We start from the raw sequence: 14,691 nt of genomic DNA, 5'->3' as shown, positions 1-14,691 counted from the left end.
TCTGGTCACCCTGCTCTGTGTGTGTGTGTGTGTGTGTGTGTGTGTGTGTGTGTGTGTGTGTGTGTGTGTACAACACTTCTCAACTATTGCTCCAGAGCCTCTTGTCTGTGGAACACCAGACACCAAATGTTCTGAATGTCTCTGCTGAGAGTGACAATTTTATCACTCCCAGACATCTAGGGAGGAGGAGGAGGCCACAGGGGTGTGAAGGCTTCTGTAGCAGCAGTTGCTACTGAGGGTTTCTTTTCTCCTTTCTTTTTGGTTAGATACAGTAACAACCCCCCCCCCTTTTTTTTTTTTCCAGAACAGAGCTGTTATTGTCTGAGGGGAAAAGAGCCACCAAGAGCAGCAGGTTAAGCATGCAGAGGCCTTAATTGGCTCAGGAGTTAAATAGGCTTCTGCAAAGCAGCAGGAGAGCCAAGGTGGCCTGCCAGGCTGGCCTCTTCCCCTGTCGCCCCCCATCTCTTCATAGGCCACCAAGTTGATAAGGAAGATGCTGAGGGGGAAGGGTCTTTCCTCCACCTTTCTAGTCTGCAAGGGATGCATCCACACTGGAGAAATAATGTGGTTTGACACCGCTTTCACTGGCCTGGCTCAAGGATATGGAGTTCTGGTGCCACAACAAACTGCAATTCCCAGAAAACAGTGTCAAACCACATTATTTCTCCAGTGTGGATGCAGGCAAGGTCTGAGGGACTCTTCCTCCCTTGGCTAGTAGGCACTGAATGGATGGAAGACGGGATGGTTTTTCAGAAAGGTGTGTGTTGTGTGTATTTTATGTGTGAAGGAAAGGGACAGTTGGGAGAAAAGCCCCATTTAGGGGTCTTCCTCTTCTCTTAAAAAGGTGATCCTCTTCCCTTTTTTGCAATCCTTCAGGGCTTAAACGCTGCATCCAAAGTGTACAAACAATCCAGTTTGATACCACTCTAATTGCCATGACTCAGTAGTGTGGAAGTTTGGGAATTAGTTTTGTGAGGCATATTGCCTTCTCTGTGAGAGACCCCTAATGCCACAACTAATTACAAACCTCACAACATTGTGACATAGCACTTAAAGTGGTGTCAAACTGGATTATTTATGCAGTGTGGATACAGCCAAAGGGGAGGGGGAAGCCTCTCCTATTCTCCAAAGAAGTAGATGGCCAAGCTGCATCCATGCTGCTGAAATAATCCGGTTTGTCACTACTTTGGTCCAAAACGCACTGTGAAAACAATCCAGTTTGAGACTGCTTCAATGCCAGTGTCAGAGAGTTCGGGTGCCACAACAAACTACAATTCCCACAATTCCCTACTAGGCCAGGGCAGTGAAAGCGGTCTCAAACTGGATTGTTTCTGCAGTGTATTTTGGACCTATAAATGCAGAATAGAGAATTCTGGGAATTGTAGTTGGTTGTGCTTGTACAGCCAATTCCTAGGATTTTATAGCATGGAGCCAGGGCAGTTAAAGTGGTGTCAAACCTGATTAATTCCGCAGTGTGTATGTAAAAGTAGTAGTAGTAGTAGTAGTTGTAGTAGTGATGGCTTCTACGGTCCAAAACACACTGCAGAACTAATCCAGTTTGAGACCGCATTCACTGCCGTGGCTGAGTGCCAGGGGATCCTAGGAATTGTAGTCCATTGTGCAATTGGATAGAGAAGAATGGAGCCAGGGCTGTTAGAGCGGTCTGAAACTGGGCTATTTCTGCAGTGTGCTTTGGAGCTGATCATTCTCCAGGTCCCTGGAGGGGGCTGAAGCCAGGTGCCCCTTCCTCCCTGGGGCAGGCTTGGCAAACTCCGATTACTGCTTCGTCTGATGATGCATCGTGATTCTTTTATAGGGGGGGGGCTGTCTTTGCGTGGTACCTGGACTTTGCTTGGCTCCGGGGCTGGAGGACAAAGGGAAGAAGAAGAAAGAAGGGAGCAAAGAAGGAGGAGGAGAAGGAGGAGAAGAGGCAGCCCTGGAAAGCCTGGCAGCCTACCTTTTGCAGTAAGAGAGAGAGAGGCTCCCCTGCCAAGCTCGCCTCTGGGACCCTCCCTGCCACCCACAGGGACCCCCCACTTCTCCCTCTCTGTGCCAGCCTCCTTTGTGCACAGATGCCCCCCAAACTCACCGGTGCCTCCGGCCCCTCCATCTGCAGGCAGCTTGCCCCCTTCCCTCCGCCTCAGAGTCTTCGGAGCCCCGGGCTTTTAATCCCAGGCAGCAGGCGGAGAGGGATGCAGCCCTGGGCAGCAGCAGCAGCAAAGGGGCATCCCTTCCTTCCCTGCTCTGCCTGGCCTTCCTGGGCCTCTGCTGGGGCTGCTGCTGCTGCTGCTAAGCCGGCTTAAGGCTCCCTCCTCTCCTCTCCTCTCCTTTCCTCTCCTCCAGGAGGCTCCCCGGGGAACCAGGCCCCCAGAGAGAGGCAGGCCAGGGCCAAGGAAAAGCTATTGGAAAGGGCCATCCCTGCTGCTCAGCCAGGCTCTGAAGGGAGGGCAGGCAAAGACACGGAGGACGGAAAAGAGAAGCTAGAGACACCCACAGAAACATAAAGCCATGCTCCTCAGCCATGCTCAAAAGGGAGGACAGGCAAGAAGAATGGAGGGCACTGCAAAACAAATGTCCAGGCACCCTAAAGATGGAGGGCGTTCAAGGAAAATGGAGGACAAGGCAGGCCAAAAGGTCAAAACACTGCTCTAAATATACATTCCTGATTCTTAGTCATGCTCAAGATGGGGGACATTACAAAACAATAGCTCAAAGCACTCTTTATAAACTTCTGCTTCTTAGTCATGTTCAAGAGGGAGGACACTCAAGAAAAATGGAGGACACTGCACAACAAAAGCTAAAAAACCCCATAAACATATAAATTCATACTTCTTAGTCATGCTCAGAATGGAGAATATTCAAAAAGAATGGAGGACATTGCAAAACCTCAGACTCCCCCACGGTTCCCCATGGGCAAAGCAGGAAAAATGCCGTCCTGACGAGAGAGTATGGCCATCTTTTAGGCAGGCAGCAGGTTTACAGAGGTGTGAAAGGATAAGGGATAGAGAAATGTGGCCACCCGCTGTGAAGAGATGTGGCTCAAAAAATACTGGCAGCACAGCTGCTCTGGGTGTCTGTTACTTCAGAGATATAATTCCAGGTAATACCTGTGCCTACCTGCAAAATTTAAAGATTGATTGGACCCCTTCCCAGCTAAGCAAAATACCTCTCCCATCCTTACTACGACCCACCTCAATCCAGGGACGTAGCCAGGATTTTAGGAAGGGGGGGGGCCAGACTAAGTGCCACCATTATAATGGGGCTTGGGAGCAGCAGTGCAGCAGCACGCACCATTCATTTTTCTAATGGAAGGGGGGGTCTGGACCCCAAGAACCCCCCCCTTGGCTACGTCCCTGCTCAATCTAAGAGAGGAAAGGGACATTTTTCCCTTCATGTTTTGTGCAAGGCTGTGTTTCCTGAGCGATAATATCAGGGACTGCATCCCAGCAGTTGTCAGGTCCACCCCTCCTCCTTTCTCTCTTTCGCTGATCCTCCTTTCTTTGAAAACAGCCAGCCTGATTTTCCCAGAAGATTTTCAGAGGGTTTCTAGAAGCTACTCACTTGTCTGAGATCGACAGAAAATGTCATCTTAATATCACTGTTTGGTATCTCAAACCATTTTTCCTAGTGGTAGGTGTCAATCATAGGTGTAGCAAGTAGAGAGATGGGTTTTAGTGTAACTAATTTCTGTGGCTGCTCCACAATTAGTGGGTTCAAATGATTCAGCAAAATTTGAAGCAGCATATTTTGACAACAAACTTGAAAGGCTTTATCAAGTTGCCTCTTGAATATGGTACACCTCTAATTCAAAATATGACGTTATCCTCAACAGATGTGTAATATTTATGTTGCTGTTTTTATTCTGTTGGCACCTTAGGATTGGCTGCCCAAAATACCCTAAAGGCACCAAATCCTACCTGATTTTGGAAGCTAAGCAAGGTCAGCCCTAGTGAGGACTTGGATGGGAGACCACCAAAAAATACCAGGTGCTGTTGGCTATATTTCAGAGGAAGGAACTGGTAAAATCACCAGTAGAAAGTAAAAGGAGTTATGTTGGATCTGTCCAGACATCTGCCTAACCCTGCATAGTGTGCATAGTAGTCCACACTCTCTCTTCCTGTGCCCAGAAGTGCAATGATCCACATGAGATATAACGGGTCGCCTCAGTAGTCAACACAATATGGAAAGGCTGAGAAAGCAGGGAAATTTCCAAGTTAGAATCCATGAAATAGTACAGGCTGGCTTATTCCCCAGTCATGGCAGTTGGTCTCAGGATCTGTACAAAATAATTATGTGGACTAACTTGGCTTTTTGAAAAAACCCAGTAGACCACAAGTTTGAACATGAGTCAACAGTGTGATGCAGCAGCTAAAAAAGCCAATGTGATTCTAGGCTGCATCAATGGAAGTATAATGTCTGATTCTAGATCGAGGGAGTAATAGTGCCACTCTATTGTGCTCTGGTCAGGCCCCACCTGGAATACTGTGTCCAGTTCTGGGCACCACAATTCAAAAAGGACATTGAGAAACTGGAGCGTGTCCAAAGGAGGGCAACTAAAATGGTGAAAGGTCTGGAAACCATGCCCTATGAGGAACGCCTTAGGGAGCTGGTTATGTTTAGCCTGGAGAAGAGATGATTAAGGGGTGATATGATAACCCTGTTTAAATACTTGAAGGGATGTCACATTGCTAGCTTTTTTTCTGCTGCTCCAGAGACTAGGGACCCGGAGCAATGGATGCAAGCTACAGGACAAGAGATGCCACCTCAACATTAGGAGGAACTTCCTGACAGTAAGGGCTGTTTGACAGTGGAACACACTCCTTCCTCAGAGTGTAGTGGAATCTCCCTCCTTGGAGGTCTTTAAGCAGAGGCTGGATGCCCATCTGTCACAGGGGGTGCTTTGATTGGGAGTTCCTACATGGCAGAATGGGGTTGGACTGGGTGGCCCTTGTAGTGTCTGCCAACTCTATGATGCTATCCATTTTTAAGATGAATTTTTTTCTCAACCTGTGCTTTTTCCAGAGCCTCCAGGCATGGTTTCACAGGGTGATGGCAAGCCTAGAACTGCAGTTGGCCCTCCACATTTGCGGCTTCAATTTTTGCAGCTTTATTTGTGGTTGATTAATGCATTCTCTCTAGGAATCTCTAGGTCCTCCAGCACAACTCTGTTAGAACCTAGAAGTTCTTAGAGAAAACACTTCTGTAGGAATTTGTAGGTCCTCTAGTGCAATTCTATGATCACCTTCTGACAGATGTTGACCATCGAGTTGCACTAGAGGGCCTGGAGATTCCTAGAGAGGTGTTCTCAGGTAAAAATAATATACACTCATCCCTCCATATTTGCAGCTTTGATATTTGAAGATTTGATTATTCACAGCTTTGATTAATATGTTCTCTCTAGGAATATCAAGGTCCTCCAGTGCAACTCTATGGTCAACTTTAACTAAAAGTCCTACTGAAAGACCTAAAGATTCCCAGAGAGAATGCTCCACTAGGCCTTTGTAGCTTCTCCAGTGCGTTCTATGGTCAGTGTCTGTTGAACGTTGACCACAGAGTTGCACTGGAGGACCTAGAGATTCCTAGAGAGGTGTCCTTCAGGTGAAAACATGGTGTTATTGTTATTTTTGGTTTTTCCATATTCGTGGGGGTCTTGTGCCCCAACCCTAGCGAACATGGAAGGACAAGTGTGTGTGTGTGTATATATACACATTTAATTTGTGGTTTTTCCATTCACAGGGGTATTTCATTCCAAACCCAGTGAAAGTAAACAGACCTCTATACAGGCCATGAGCATGTCCACACTGCAGAAATAAAACAGTCTGACACCACTTTGACTACTGTGGCTCTATCCTGGGGATTGTAGTTTGTTGAGGCACCAGAGCTCTCTGACAGACCAGGCTGAATACCTCCACCAAACTACAAATCCCAGGATCACCAAGGATAGTCCTGTAACAGTTAAAGCAGTGTAAAAGTGCTTTGTTTCTGCAGTGTGGCAGCTCTCAATACCGCTTGGCTAAGAAGCCATTCCCCATAAATCATTGTTACTAGAAGTTGTAGAACTACTCAGGGAAACGGTGAAACTGGGTAACAAAACTACACTCCTTCTGTGAACTTTCAGTGGTTTTCAACCTTTGGGCCTCCAGATGTTTTGGACTTCAGTTCCCAGAAGTCCCAGTCAGTAGGTTCTTTGGTCAGGAATTCTGGGAGCTGAAGTCTCAAAAATCTAGAGGACCAAAGGTTGAGAACCATTACAAGGCTTAGATGCTTCCTTCTCCTCCCGAGGACACGGCTACTCGCACCGCGAGCTGCGCAAGCGCTTCCTTCTAATTGAGACCCAGGGAACTACAACTCCCAGCATGCATCTTTCTAAGAGACGCAGTAACGTCCTCCCTCCCCGCCTTCTCCTGATACATCATGGGGTCCGTGATTTAACCACTCCTTTTTATTGACCGTAACCTTCCGCAATCAAGGAGTGAGAAATATAGTCCCGCTCAAAAAACACAGGCGAGCTAGAACTAACGACGTGAGGATTAGACTTCATTCCCTTTTTTCTTTCCCCAGGGATGCCCAGAGTGCGGCGCGAGGGGAGCTTTCTTCATCGGGACTCTTTTTTTGGGAGCACTTCCGGGAGGCAATGCGGCGGAAGGGCTTCCGTCCCGCGGAGGGAGCCTATATAAGAAGGGCAGCGGAGAGCCGGATCCTCTTTCGCCTCCTCAGCGTCGAAATGGTGGGTAGCGCACGCGCCGCAGGAGGCCGGCGGTGGGCCAGAAGGAACCATGGGGCGCGAGGGGGGGGGGTGGTCCATTGGGAAGGGAAGCCTTCCATGGAGGAAGGGGGCGGCGGTGGTCCTCCAGGGCATTCCTGTGGAGCCTTCTAACCGGGCTTGGGGCGGAAAGAGGCAGGGGTCGCCGCCATTTCCCCTTCCATATATCTCCCGAGTCTTGTAACGGATCGCCCCCCCTTCATTTTCGTTGAGAGAATTAGCCCTGCGGGCGCAGTCGGCCTTTAGGCTCCGTTGGGGGCGGACAGTCGTCTCCCGCCTCCTGGCAGCGTGGATGATGGAGGGAGCAAATGGCGGCTGAGGACTTGAGGAATGGCGCCTGCCTGAGGTTTTTCTTTTCAAGGGCCATTTCTAGCCCGCAATCCAAGCCCCCTCCCCCGTGACAGAGGGCCATCCAGCCTCTGCTTAAGGACCTCCGAGGAAGGAGACCCCGCCACTCTCCATTGAGGGGGGAGTGTGTCCCACTCCCAGGCCAACAGGCAGGAATCATGGGAGCTGATGCTCAAAACACCTGTATTTTCCAAATCTTGATGGCATTCCTCTACAAATCCTTTTGTTTCTAAACAGACGAAGAAGAGAAGGAACAACGGCCGTGCCAAGAAGGGCCGTGGGCACGTCCAGCCTATCCGCTGTACCAACTGTGCCCGCTGCGTCCCCAAGGATAAGGCTATTAAGAAGTTTGTCATCCGGAACATCGTAGAGGCAGCCGCCGTCCGAGACATCTCCGAAGCCAGTGTCTTTGACTGTAAGTACTTTCCAGCACCACGTATTACAGTGCGCCCACCTTATACATGGGTGTGCCTTATGCGGCTTTCAGCATACACTGAAAACCATGCTGGGAAAAGGGGCAGTGTGCCCCATAAGGAGTAATGGCACACACGCATCGCCACGCCACCACATGCACCAGCTCCAGAAGTCTGGAATGACCTGCTGGAAGAGATCTGCCATCTAACATCTTTGGAGGCCTTTAAGAAGGCAATAAAAACGGATCTCTTCCAGCAGGCCTTCCCAAATTGACCTCCTCTGAATGTTCACTCTCCAGTTGGGAATTGTCGTTTTTAATGCTATTTTAAGGTAGGAGGGAGGTAGGGAATTGGATTTTATATGTTTTCCTATGCTTTTACTTGTGGTTTGTTGTGTTTTATTTTTATTGTTCTTATGTTTGTTGTTACCCGCCTCGGTCCAATACAGGGAGAGGCGGGATACAAATAAAATAATATTTGTTTGCAAAGTTTATTTGACAGAATGAAAAAATGAACATTTATCTTGATCAGAAATCTTTTTGGTTAGTGTAATTCAAGATCTTATGAAGAAATTTCCTTCGGCCACCATAACCCTGAAAGACACAAACAGGAAAAGACAGTATTATTATTGTTGTTATTATTATTTATATAGCACTGTACATTTGCACAGCGCAGTACATAAAACAATAAATATAAAAGAGTAAACCTGCCTATGGCAGTAGATCCACTTATCAATGATAGCTAACTGAAACATGTTGGATGTTTAATGTGTTTCTGGTTTTACGCTATTCAGAACAGTTAATTTTTTTCCCTTACGATTCAGTTTCCTTTGGAAAGCTATAATAATAATAATAATAATAATAATAATTTAATTTTACCCCACCTCTCCCACAGGATTGAGGCGGCTTACAACAGTCATACAATACAATATAAAATACATCATACGTTATAAAATACATTTTATTGTCCCCTCCCTTCTAGACAACACAATAATTGATAATAATCTAAAAGGATTATGTAAGCATACTGGTAGTCTTGTACTCACAGGGTGCAAGAAGGATTATTATGTAGACTTGTGTAGAAGAATTATTTTAGGAGACATATGACTCTGACATAGTTGCTTGAGTATTGGACTACAACTCTGGAGACCAAGGCTATGAAACCCATTGGGTGACCTTGGGCAAACAACAATATGACTGAACTTTCCCTTTCTGATATGTCTGTGTATCTTTCCAGCATATGTGTTGCCCAAGCTCTATGTGAAGCTTCACTATTGTGTGAGCTGTGCCATCCACAGCAAGGTTGTGAGGAACCGCTCCCGTGAGGCCCGGAAGGACCGTACCCCTCCACCTAGGTTCAGGCCTGCAGTAAGTATACCTCAAGGTGTAGGCTCACTTGCACTTAACTGGAGTGTCCTTAACCTAAGAGGTGAAGTCCTCTCAGCTCTAGAATTCTTTGTGTTACATAGTACAATCATGTGAACAGATAAGCTGAGCATAGAAATTTAGCATTTGTCTTCTTCAGACGTAGAATTTTAGAAAGACAAGTAATGGTTACACACATTTTATATTATTTCCTCATCATAACATTAGATTTTTATGAAGTGTGCTATGGATAGCTAATGTGTAGGGATCCTTTCTGTTCTGTATTAAATACTTAGAAATATACTAGATGCCATTTGTTGAGAGACAGCAGCTATATAGAAAACAAAATGTTTAAAAGGGTTGGAAAGAGTGGGATACAGGTGCTACTGTATGGCGTGATCAGTGCTGTCAGTGAACTGTTGAACCATTTATGACCTTATTGAACCTGCTGGAGGGTGCACATATTCTGTTGAAGGAGACACCTGGAATTTTGGTTGTATAGCACCATCCGTGAACATGTGATGGTCTATCCAGTACTGTAGTATATACATCAGGATTCATTAAGTAGCTGATCCAGAAGATGAGGATTATGCCATCTTGACTCTTTTATTGAATATTCCTGGAAATTTATTAAAGAGGAAGTGTCTTGTTACAGAGTGAATTCTCTAACAGATTATTTCTTTTTCCCTCCCAGGGTGCTGCACCAAGACCACCCCCCAAGCCTATGTAAAGAGATCATTTTAATGATGTCAAGTGGCTAATGTTGACTAAATCAATAAATTTACAGATGATCTTTCTGTATGTTATCAGATTGTGTGTGTTTTCATTTTAACAGAAAAGAGGCTTTTAAAATTGCTGGGGTTGGGGTACATTACATATCATTTGGAATGCAGTACTGGGGAAAGGAGTTTAGTAACAAGGACAACTTTCTGATTCCTTGCAATGTGTGCGGTAGTGTCGGCCCTTTTTATTTATTAATAAGCTATTTTGTGTGCTGAAATCAGTTTTCAGAAAAAGATTCAGTGTAAAGCCCAAAACCTTAACAATAACAGCACTGCCAACCCACCCCTTTCTTGCTACCAGGTCTCTGCTCTTTCCCTTTGTGTTTGCACAAAAGGGAAATGAGGGCTGTCCATTCTATTCAAACCCTCCTTGCTATACACCAGTCCATTTTGACATTCACATTTTCCATTTTCAATAGTATGAAGGAAAAAGATAGATGAGAGCAGCTCTTCCTTCATCCCCTTATTCCAAGTGTCTGCTGTCAAAAGCAGTTGCCAAACAAGTCTCTTTTGCTCTTTGGAGCAAAAGTACACAGCTCAAACCATAGACAAGTGGTTCACTTTAAACTAAGTATGCTCATGCATCAGTCCCAGTATGAGTTTCCAGCATTCGTTGTCATTGGGTGTGCCAGCTGAAGTTGCTGGTATTTAAAGTCCAGCAACATCCGGAGTATAGTATCACTGTTCATAGCAGGCCACAACAATATGATGCCGATTTATCTGGTAAGGTCATTGTGTATAAGCCCAGGAATCAGTTCATGGAATATGTAGCCCATACAGTACTGACATTTTTTAAGGTTTCAACTAGCAAAGATGTCCATTTTAATAGAAAAACTTGCTGTTTTTCCAAACTAGCAACACAATCTTGTAAACAACACACTGGAGTGGATGTAAAGCAGCAGCCTGGAAGATTTAAATCAAGTGGTCGATAGAATTACAAGCTGGGTGCGAAAGAGGTCTTGGTCTTCACAGGTCAAAGTTACAGAATCATGGAAATAGTAAATAGCTTCTATCAGATTACTACGGTATTTCAAGAAGAAGCAATGGGTTATGTTCATCTAGTTGTGTTTAGTTAGTTGAGAAAACCTGAAGTTTCCAGAGACATTCCCTCTGTAAGGGAATGGTGAGAGGATCCATTTAAGTAACAGAAGGAAATAGCTTTCAACTCCATAATTTAATACATTAATTGCCAAATGTAGGTTTCAATTGCAGAATATATGTGCACCAATTCTTCAGACTAAAGTGTACAGGGATGTTCAAGATACTATCCTTCATTCACTTATTGCGCTCTACATGGGGCAACCCTTGTACCAAACCCGGAAGCTTTAGCTAGTGCAGAATATGGCAGCTAGGTTGGTCACTGGATATCCCAGGGCCGACCATATAACACCAATTCTGCATGATCTCCATTGGCTGCCTGTTCGCTTCCGGGCACAATACAAGGTGTTGGTTATAACCTATAAAGCCCTAAATGGCTTGGGCCCAGGGTACTTGGAGGACCGCCTCTCCCCATATAGTCTGCCCCACACACTCAAGTCATCTGGGAAGAATCTGTTGAGGATCCCGATAACGAGATATGTATCAACCTCACAAAGGGCCTTTTCTGTCTTGGTCCCTGGGATCTGGAACACCCTTCCTGAGGAACTCCGCTCCGCCACCTCCCTTGATCTCTTTAAAAAGAGACTCAAGACCTTCCTGTTTCGGCAAGCCTTCCCCGATGCTCCTTGATGATATATGACTCCCCCTATATGTACAGCATTATCGAGCACATTTAGCTGGCCTGGATTTGATGTATGGTTTTAATCTGTATTTTGAAATGTTTTTATTGAAGTTTTATTTATGTATTGCAATTTTTATCCTGTATTTTGTATTTGATACTGCAATTTTTACCTGTATACCGCTATGATCAACACGGAATAGTGGTTTATAAATAAAACTTATTATTATTATTATGCATGTGTGCAAACTAGAAATACATGTTGAAGTTTGATGTGGTTGGCACCTGGGACAAGCATATTCTGTAATAAAATTACTTATACAGGTTGAGTCTCCCTTATCCAAAATACTTGGGACCAAAAGTTCTTGGATTTTGGAATGTTTGTATATACATAATGAGATATCTTGGAGATGGGACACAAGTCTAACCAAAATTCATCTGTGTTTTGTATATACCTTATACACATAGCCTGAAGATAACTTTATACATAATACTAATATTGTCTATGAAACTAAAGTCTGTGTACACTGAACCATCAGAATGTAAAGGTGTCACTATCTCAGCCACTCATGTGGACAATCTTTGGGGTATTTTAGAATTTGGATAAAAGAGACTCAACGCGTATTGGAAAACACATTCATTATGGTATACAAACGAATCGATCTTGTAGCACCTTTGAGACTAACTGAAAGAAAAGTTGGTAGCATGAGCTTTTGTAGACATGCGTCTTCTTCCTGAGCTGGTTCAAGTCTACAAAAGCTCCTGTTATCAACTTCTCTCTTCCACTTAGTTTCAAAGGTCCTACAAAATCCCTTTGCATACTGATTTTCCAGACTAACACAACTGTGTCTTTGAATGTTCCATTACACTTCGGATCCATATCTGTTTACCTGAAAGTAACGACTTCTGTGTTCATATGTATCACTAGTAATGAGCAGTTGTTCGGTGTTTTGAAATACTGTCCACTGCATAAATTAAGGTTTGTTGATAGCAAACTAATGTTTCCTAGGGCTGTGAATAAATTGTTGCTCTGCTATGAAGCAAAGACTCTTGTCTTCAGCATCACTTATCAAACTAATGGAAGATTTTTCCTTGCAAGACCAACTTAACTTGCAAAAAGGAATAGATATGGTTTATATTGGGTAACGTAGCTTATAATTGTCATGTGCCATACTATGGTTTTTATGTAAGCTGTTGTTACTAGACACTAGAAAGACAGAAAAACGACATTTTCTGCATTTTGACAGCCTACTTTAAACTTGGTATTGGACAACAGCTTCTCTAATCTCTGACCATTGGGCATGTTGGCCGGAGTGTCTGGATGTCAAGCAGCATTGGAAAATCCAGCGTATCCAATAAAATAAAGTTGGCCACATATATTCCTTGTTCTGTATTCCATTTAATGTTGTAGCAGCTACATTCTGGAGCAGTTGCAATACTGGAGAAAACAAGGTAACCAACAAAGAGCATGTTTCAGTAGGACTTTCAGGTTGGTTTTGTCCCTGTTCCACAGAACAAAGACAATAGTTCTTGCCCTCAGTCCTTTTTATGTTGCAAGAGACTAACATGGCTGCTTCTTTGAAAACCATCTTAAGGATGGGTTTACCTGAGATACCACATTGTAGTTGTAACAGGGGAACCTTGAAGAGTGAGCTAGTGGACTGGGGCCTTCAACCAAGGTAAAACAATTTTTTCTTCTCAAATTTGGACCGGATTGGCATGTTTTACCTCTACACATACCAAAATGTTCCTCATGAAAACACATGGAGACTTCTTGAGGAATGCATTGTCCTCTGCCTACAAAGAGGCCTATGGCCTCACAGGGATGGAGACATATTGGATTCAGTGTTGCCAACAAGCCTCAAAGATATTCCCTGGAATGTTTTACCAAAATCCTAAATCCCTGGAATTCCCCAATATTTATTGTTATTATTCAGTCAAAATCCCCGGAAATGAATTAATTAAATGCCCAGATTCTGGGGAATTTCCCGGAAAATGGCAACACTGATTGGATTGCAAAAGAGGAGTCCTTGTTGATATGCAAATGAACTTTAAATTTCCTGGACCTTGAAAATCTCCCTATTGCCACCTGGCCAGAGGAGAAGGGGTGAGGGTAAAGATACCCTCCCCATACCATCTTAACTAAAGACAGAAACAATAAAATGCAGGCATCTTACTAACATCTCCATTTTTTCTCCTATTTGGTATGTAACATCTTGTCTGATGAAGAAGTCAGTGGAGTTTTGAAAGCTTGCAACACGTATATTGTGCATTTCGGTTGGCCAATAAAGGTATCAGTTTGGTGGATTTTGTTCAGGCTTATAGAGGTGACTGATGTTCAGTGGTGTAGTTCCCACCTGTACTCACAGAGAGGCGCAAGAAGGTGGCAATGAATGTGCTTTCCATCATTTGCTTTGGAAAGATTGGTCAAAGTATGGTTCAGCAATCTCATCTAGTTGACTTAAGGGTTAAAGAAAGATGAAGGAGAGCAAAAATAAATAAATAAATAAGGCAGAAACTTTATGATTAACTGGTTTTTGTTTTAGCCTGAGTTTTTATGGCTATAAACCCAGATGCAGTACTGTACAGTGTGATCTGCATCTGAAGGAAGTGGGTGTATATTCATGAAAGCTCATGCTTAAATAAAAACCAGTTACAGTAGTCTTAAAGATGCTGCCACATTTTTTTCTTCCTTCCCTTTTATGCTGCAAGAGACTAGCAGGGCTGCTTCTTTTAGAAACTATCTTAAAGGAGATCCAATAACATCCAAACAATGATAGCTTTATTGGGTCAACCAAAATGTACATATTGCAAGCTTTCGAAGTCATGCTGATAGCATGTAATTGTGCATTTTGGTTGGTTCAATAAAGCTACCATTGTTTGGATGTTATTGGATTTGCTATATGGCCAACATGGCTATCCCTGGACATCTTAAGGGAGAGTTTACCTTAGTTAGTTTTATAGTGTAGTTCCAACCTGTAAGCACAGGGAGGCACCAGAAGGCAACAGTAATTGTGTTTCTTTGCTCTGCTTTAGTTCTGGAAAGACTGGACAAAGCAGAGATAAAGCCCACAAGATCAAGGCCCTACGAAAACATGGAGGAAGCACTTAAATGCCCTCTTGCAGCAGAGTGTTGTTGTTAACTGCTGTAGAGTTAACAGGGTCTCAAGTCATGGTGACCCTGTGGCTGAGACATCTCCAAGACCCCTGTTCTCCACTTCTCTACTCAGGTCATGCAGGCTCATGCCCGCAGCCTCTCCAGCCATTTGACATATACTCTGCCTCTCTTTCTGCTGCCCTCTAC

At 44.3% G+C, this 14,691-nt stretch overlaps 2 protein-coding genes across 2 annotated transcripts in view; one reads left to right on the top strand and one right to left on the bottom strand.

Moving 5' to 3' along the window:
* The window catches only part of LOC121923792 (zinc finger and SCAN domain-containing protein 31-like), a 13,327-nt gene extending 11,152 nt beyond the window's left edge, over positions 1-2,175 (bottom strand). Inside the window, exon 1 of the mRNA XM_042454578.1 lies at positions 2,090-2,175. The gene's annotated coding sequence lies outside the window, so the exon portion shown is untranslated. The remainder of the gene's footprint in view (positions 1-2,089) is intronic.
* On the top strand, positions 1,903-9,694 carry RPS26 (ribosomal protein S26). The gene is made up of 5 exons (XM_042454579.1): positions 1,903-1,965; positions 6,562-6,727; positions 7,349-7,526; positions 8,761-8,891; positions 9,583-9,694. Exons 2-5 carry the CDS (start codon positions 6,635-6,637, stop codon positions 9,616-9,618), a joined length of 438 nt encoding a protein of 145 aa, XP_042310513.1. The 5' UTR covers positions 1,903-1,965; positions 6,562-6,634; the 3' UTR covers positions 9,619-9,694.
* Positions 9,695-14,691: the final 4,997 nt, after the last annotated feature.

This window comes from Sceloporus undulatus, chromosome 2 (genome assembly GCF_019175285.1).
Source record: "Sceloporus undulatus isolate JIND9_A2432 ecotype Alabama chromosome 2, SceUnd_v1.1, whole genome shotgun sequence".
NCBI classification, from domain to species: Eukaryota; Metazoa; Chordata; class Lepidosauria; order Squamata; family Phrynosomatidae; genus Sceloporus; species Sceloporus undulatus.
The sequence above is the reverse complement of the archived record's forward strand: the minus strand, read 5'-3'. Positions and strand labels throughout refer to the sequence as shown.

What these genes read in the sequence shown, in the direction of transcription:
- RPS26 (XM_042454579.1), top strand. Translation starts at nt 6,635, where the DNA reads ATGCGGCGGAAGGGCTTCCGTCCCGCGGAGGGAGCCTATATAAGAAGG. An exon ending in GCCTCCTCAGCGTCGAAATG is followed by an intron (nt 6,728 to 7,348) that starts GTGGGTAGCGCA and finishes GTTTCTAAACAG; the next exon opens with ACGAAGAAGAGAAGGAACAA. An exon ending in CGAAGCCAGTGTCTTTGACT is followed by an intron (nt 7,527 to 8,760) that starts GTAAGTACTTTC and finishes GTATCTTTCCAG; the next exon opens with CATATGTGTTGCCCAAGCTC.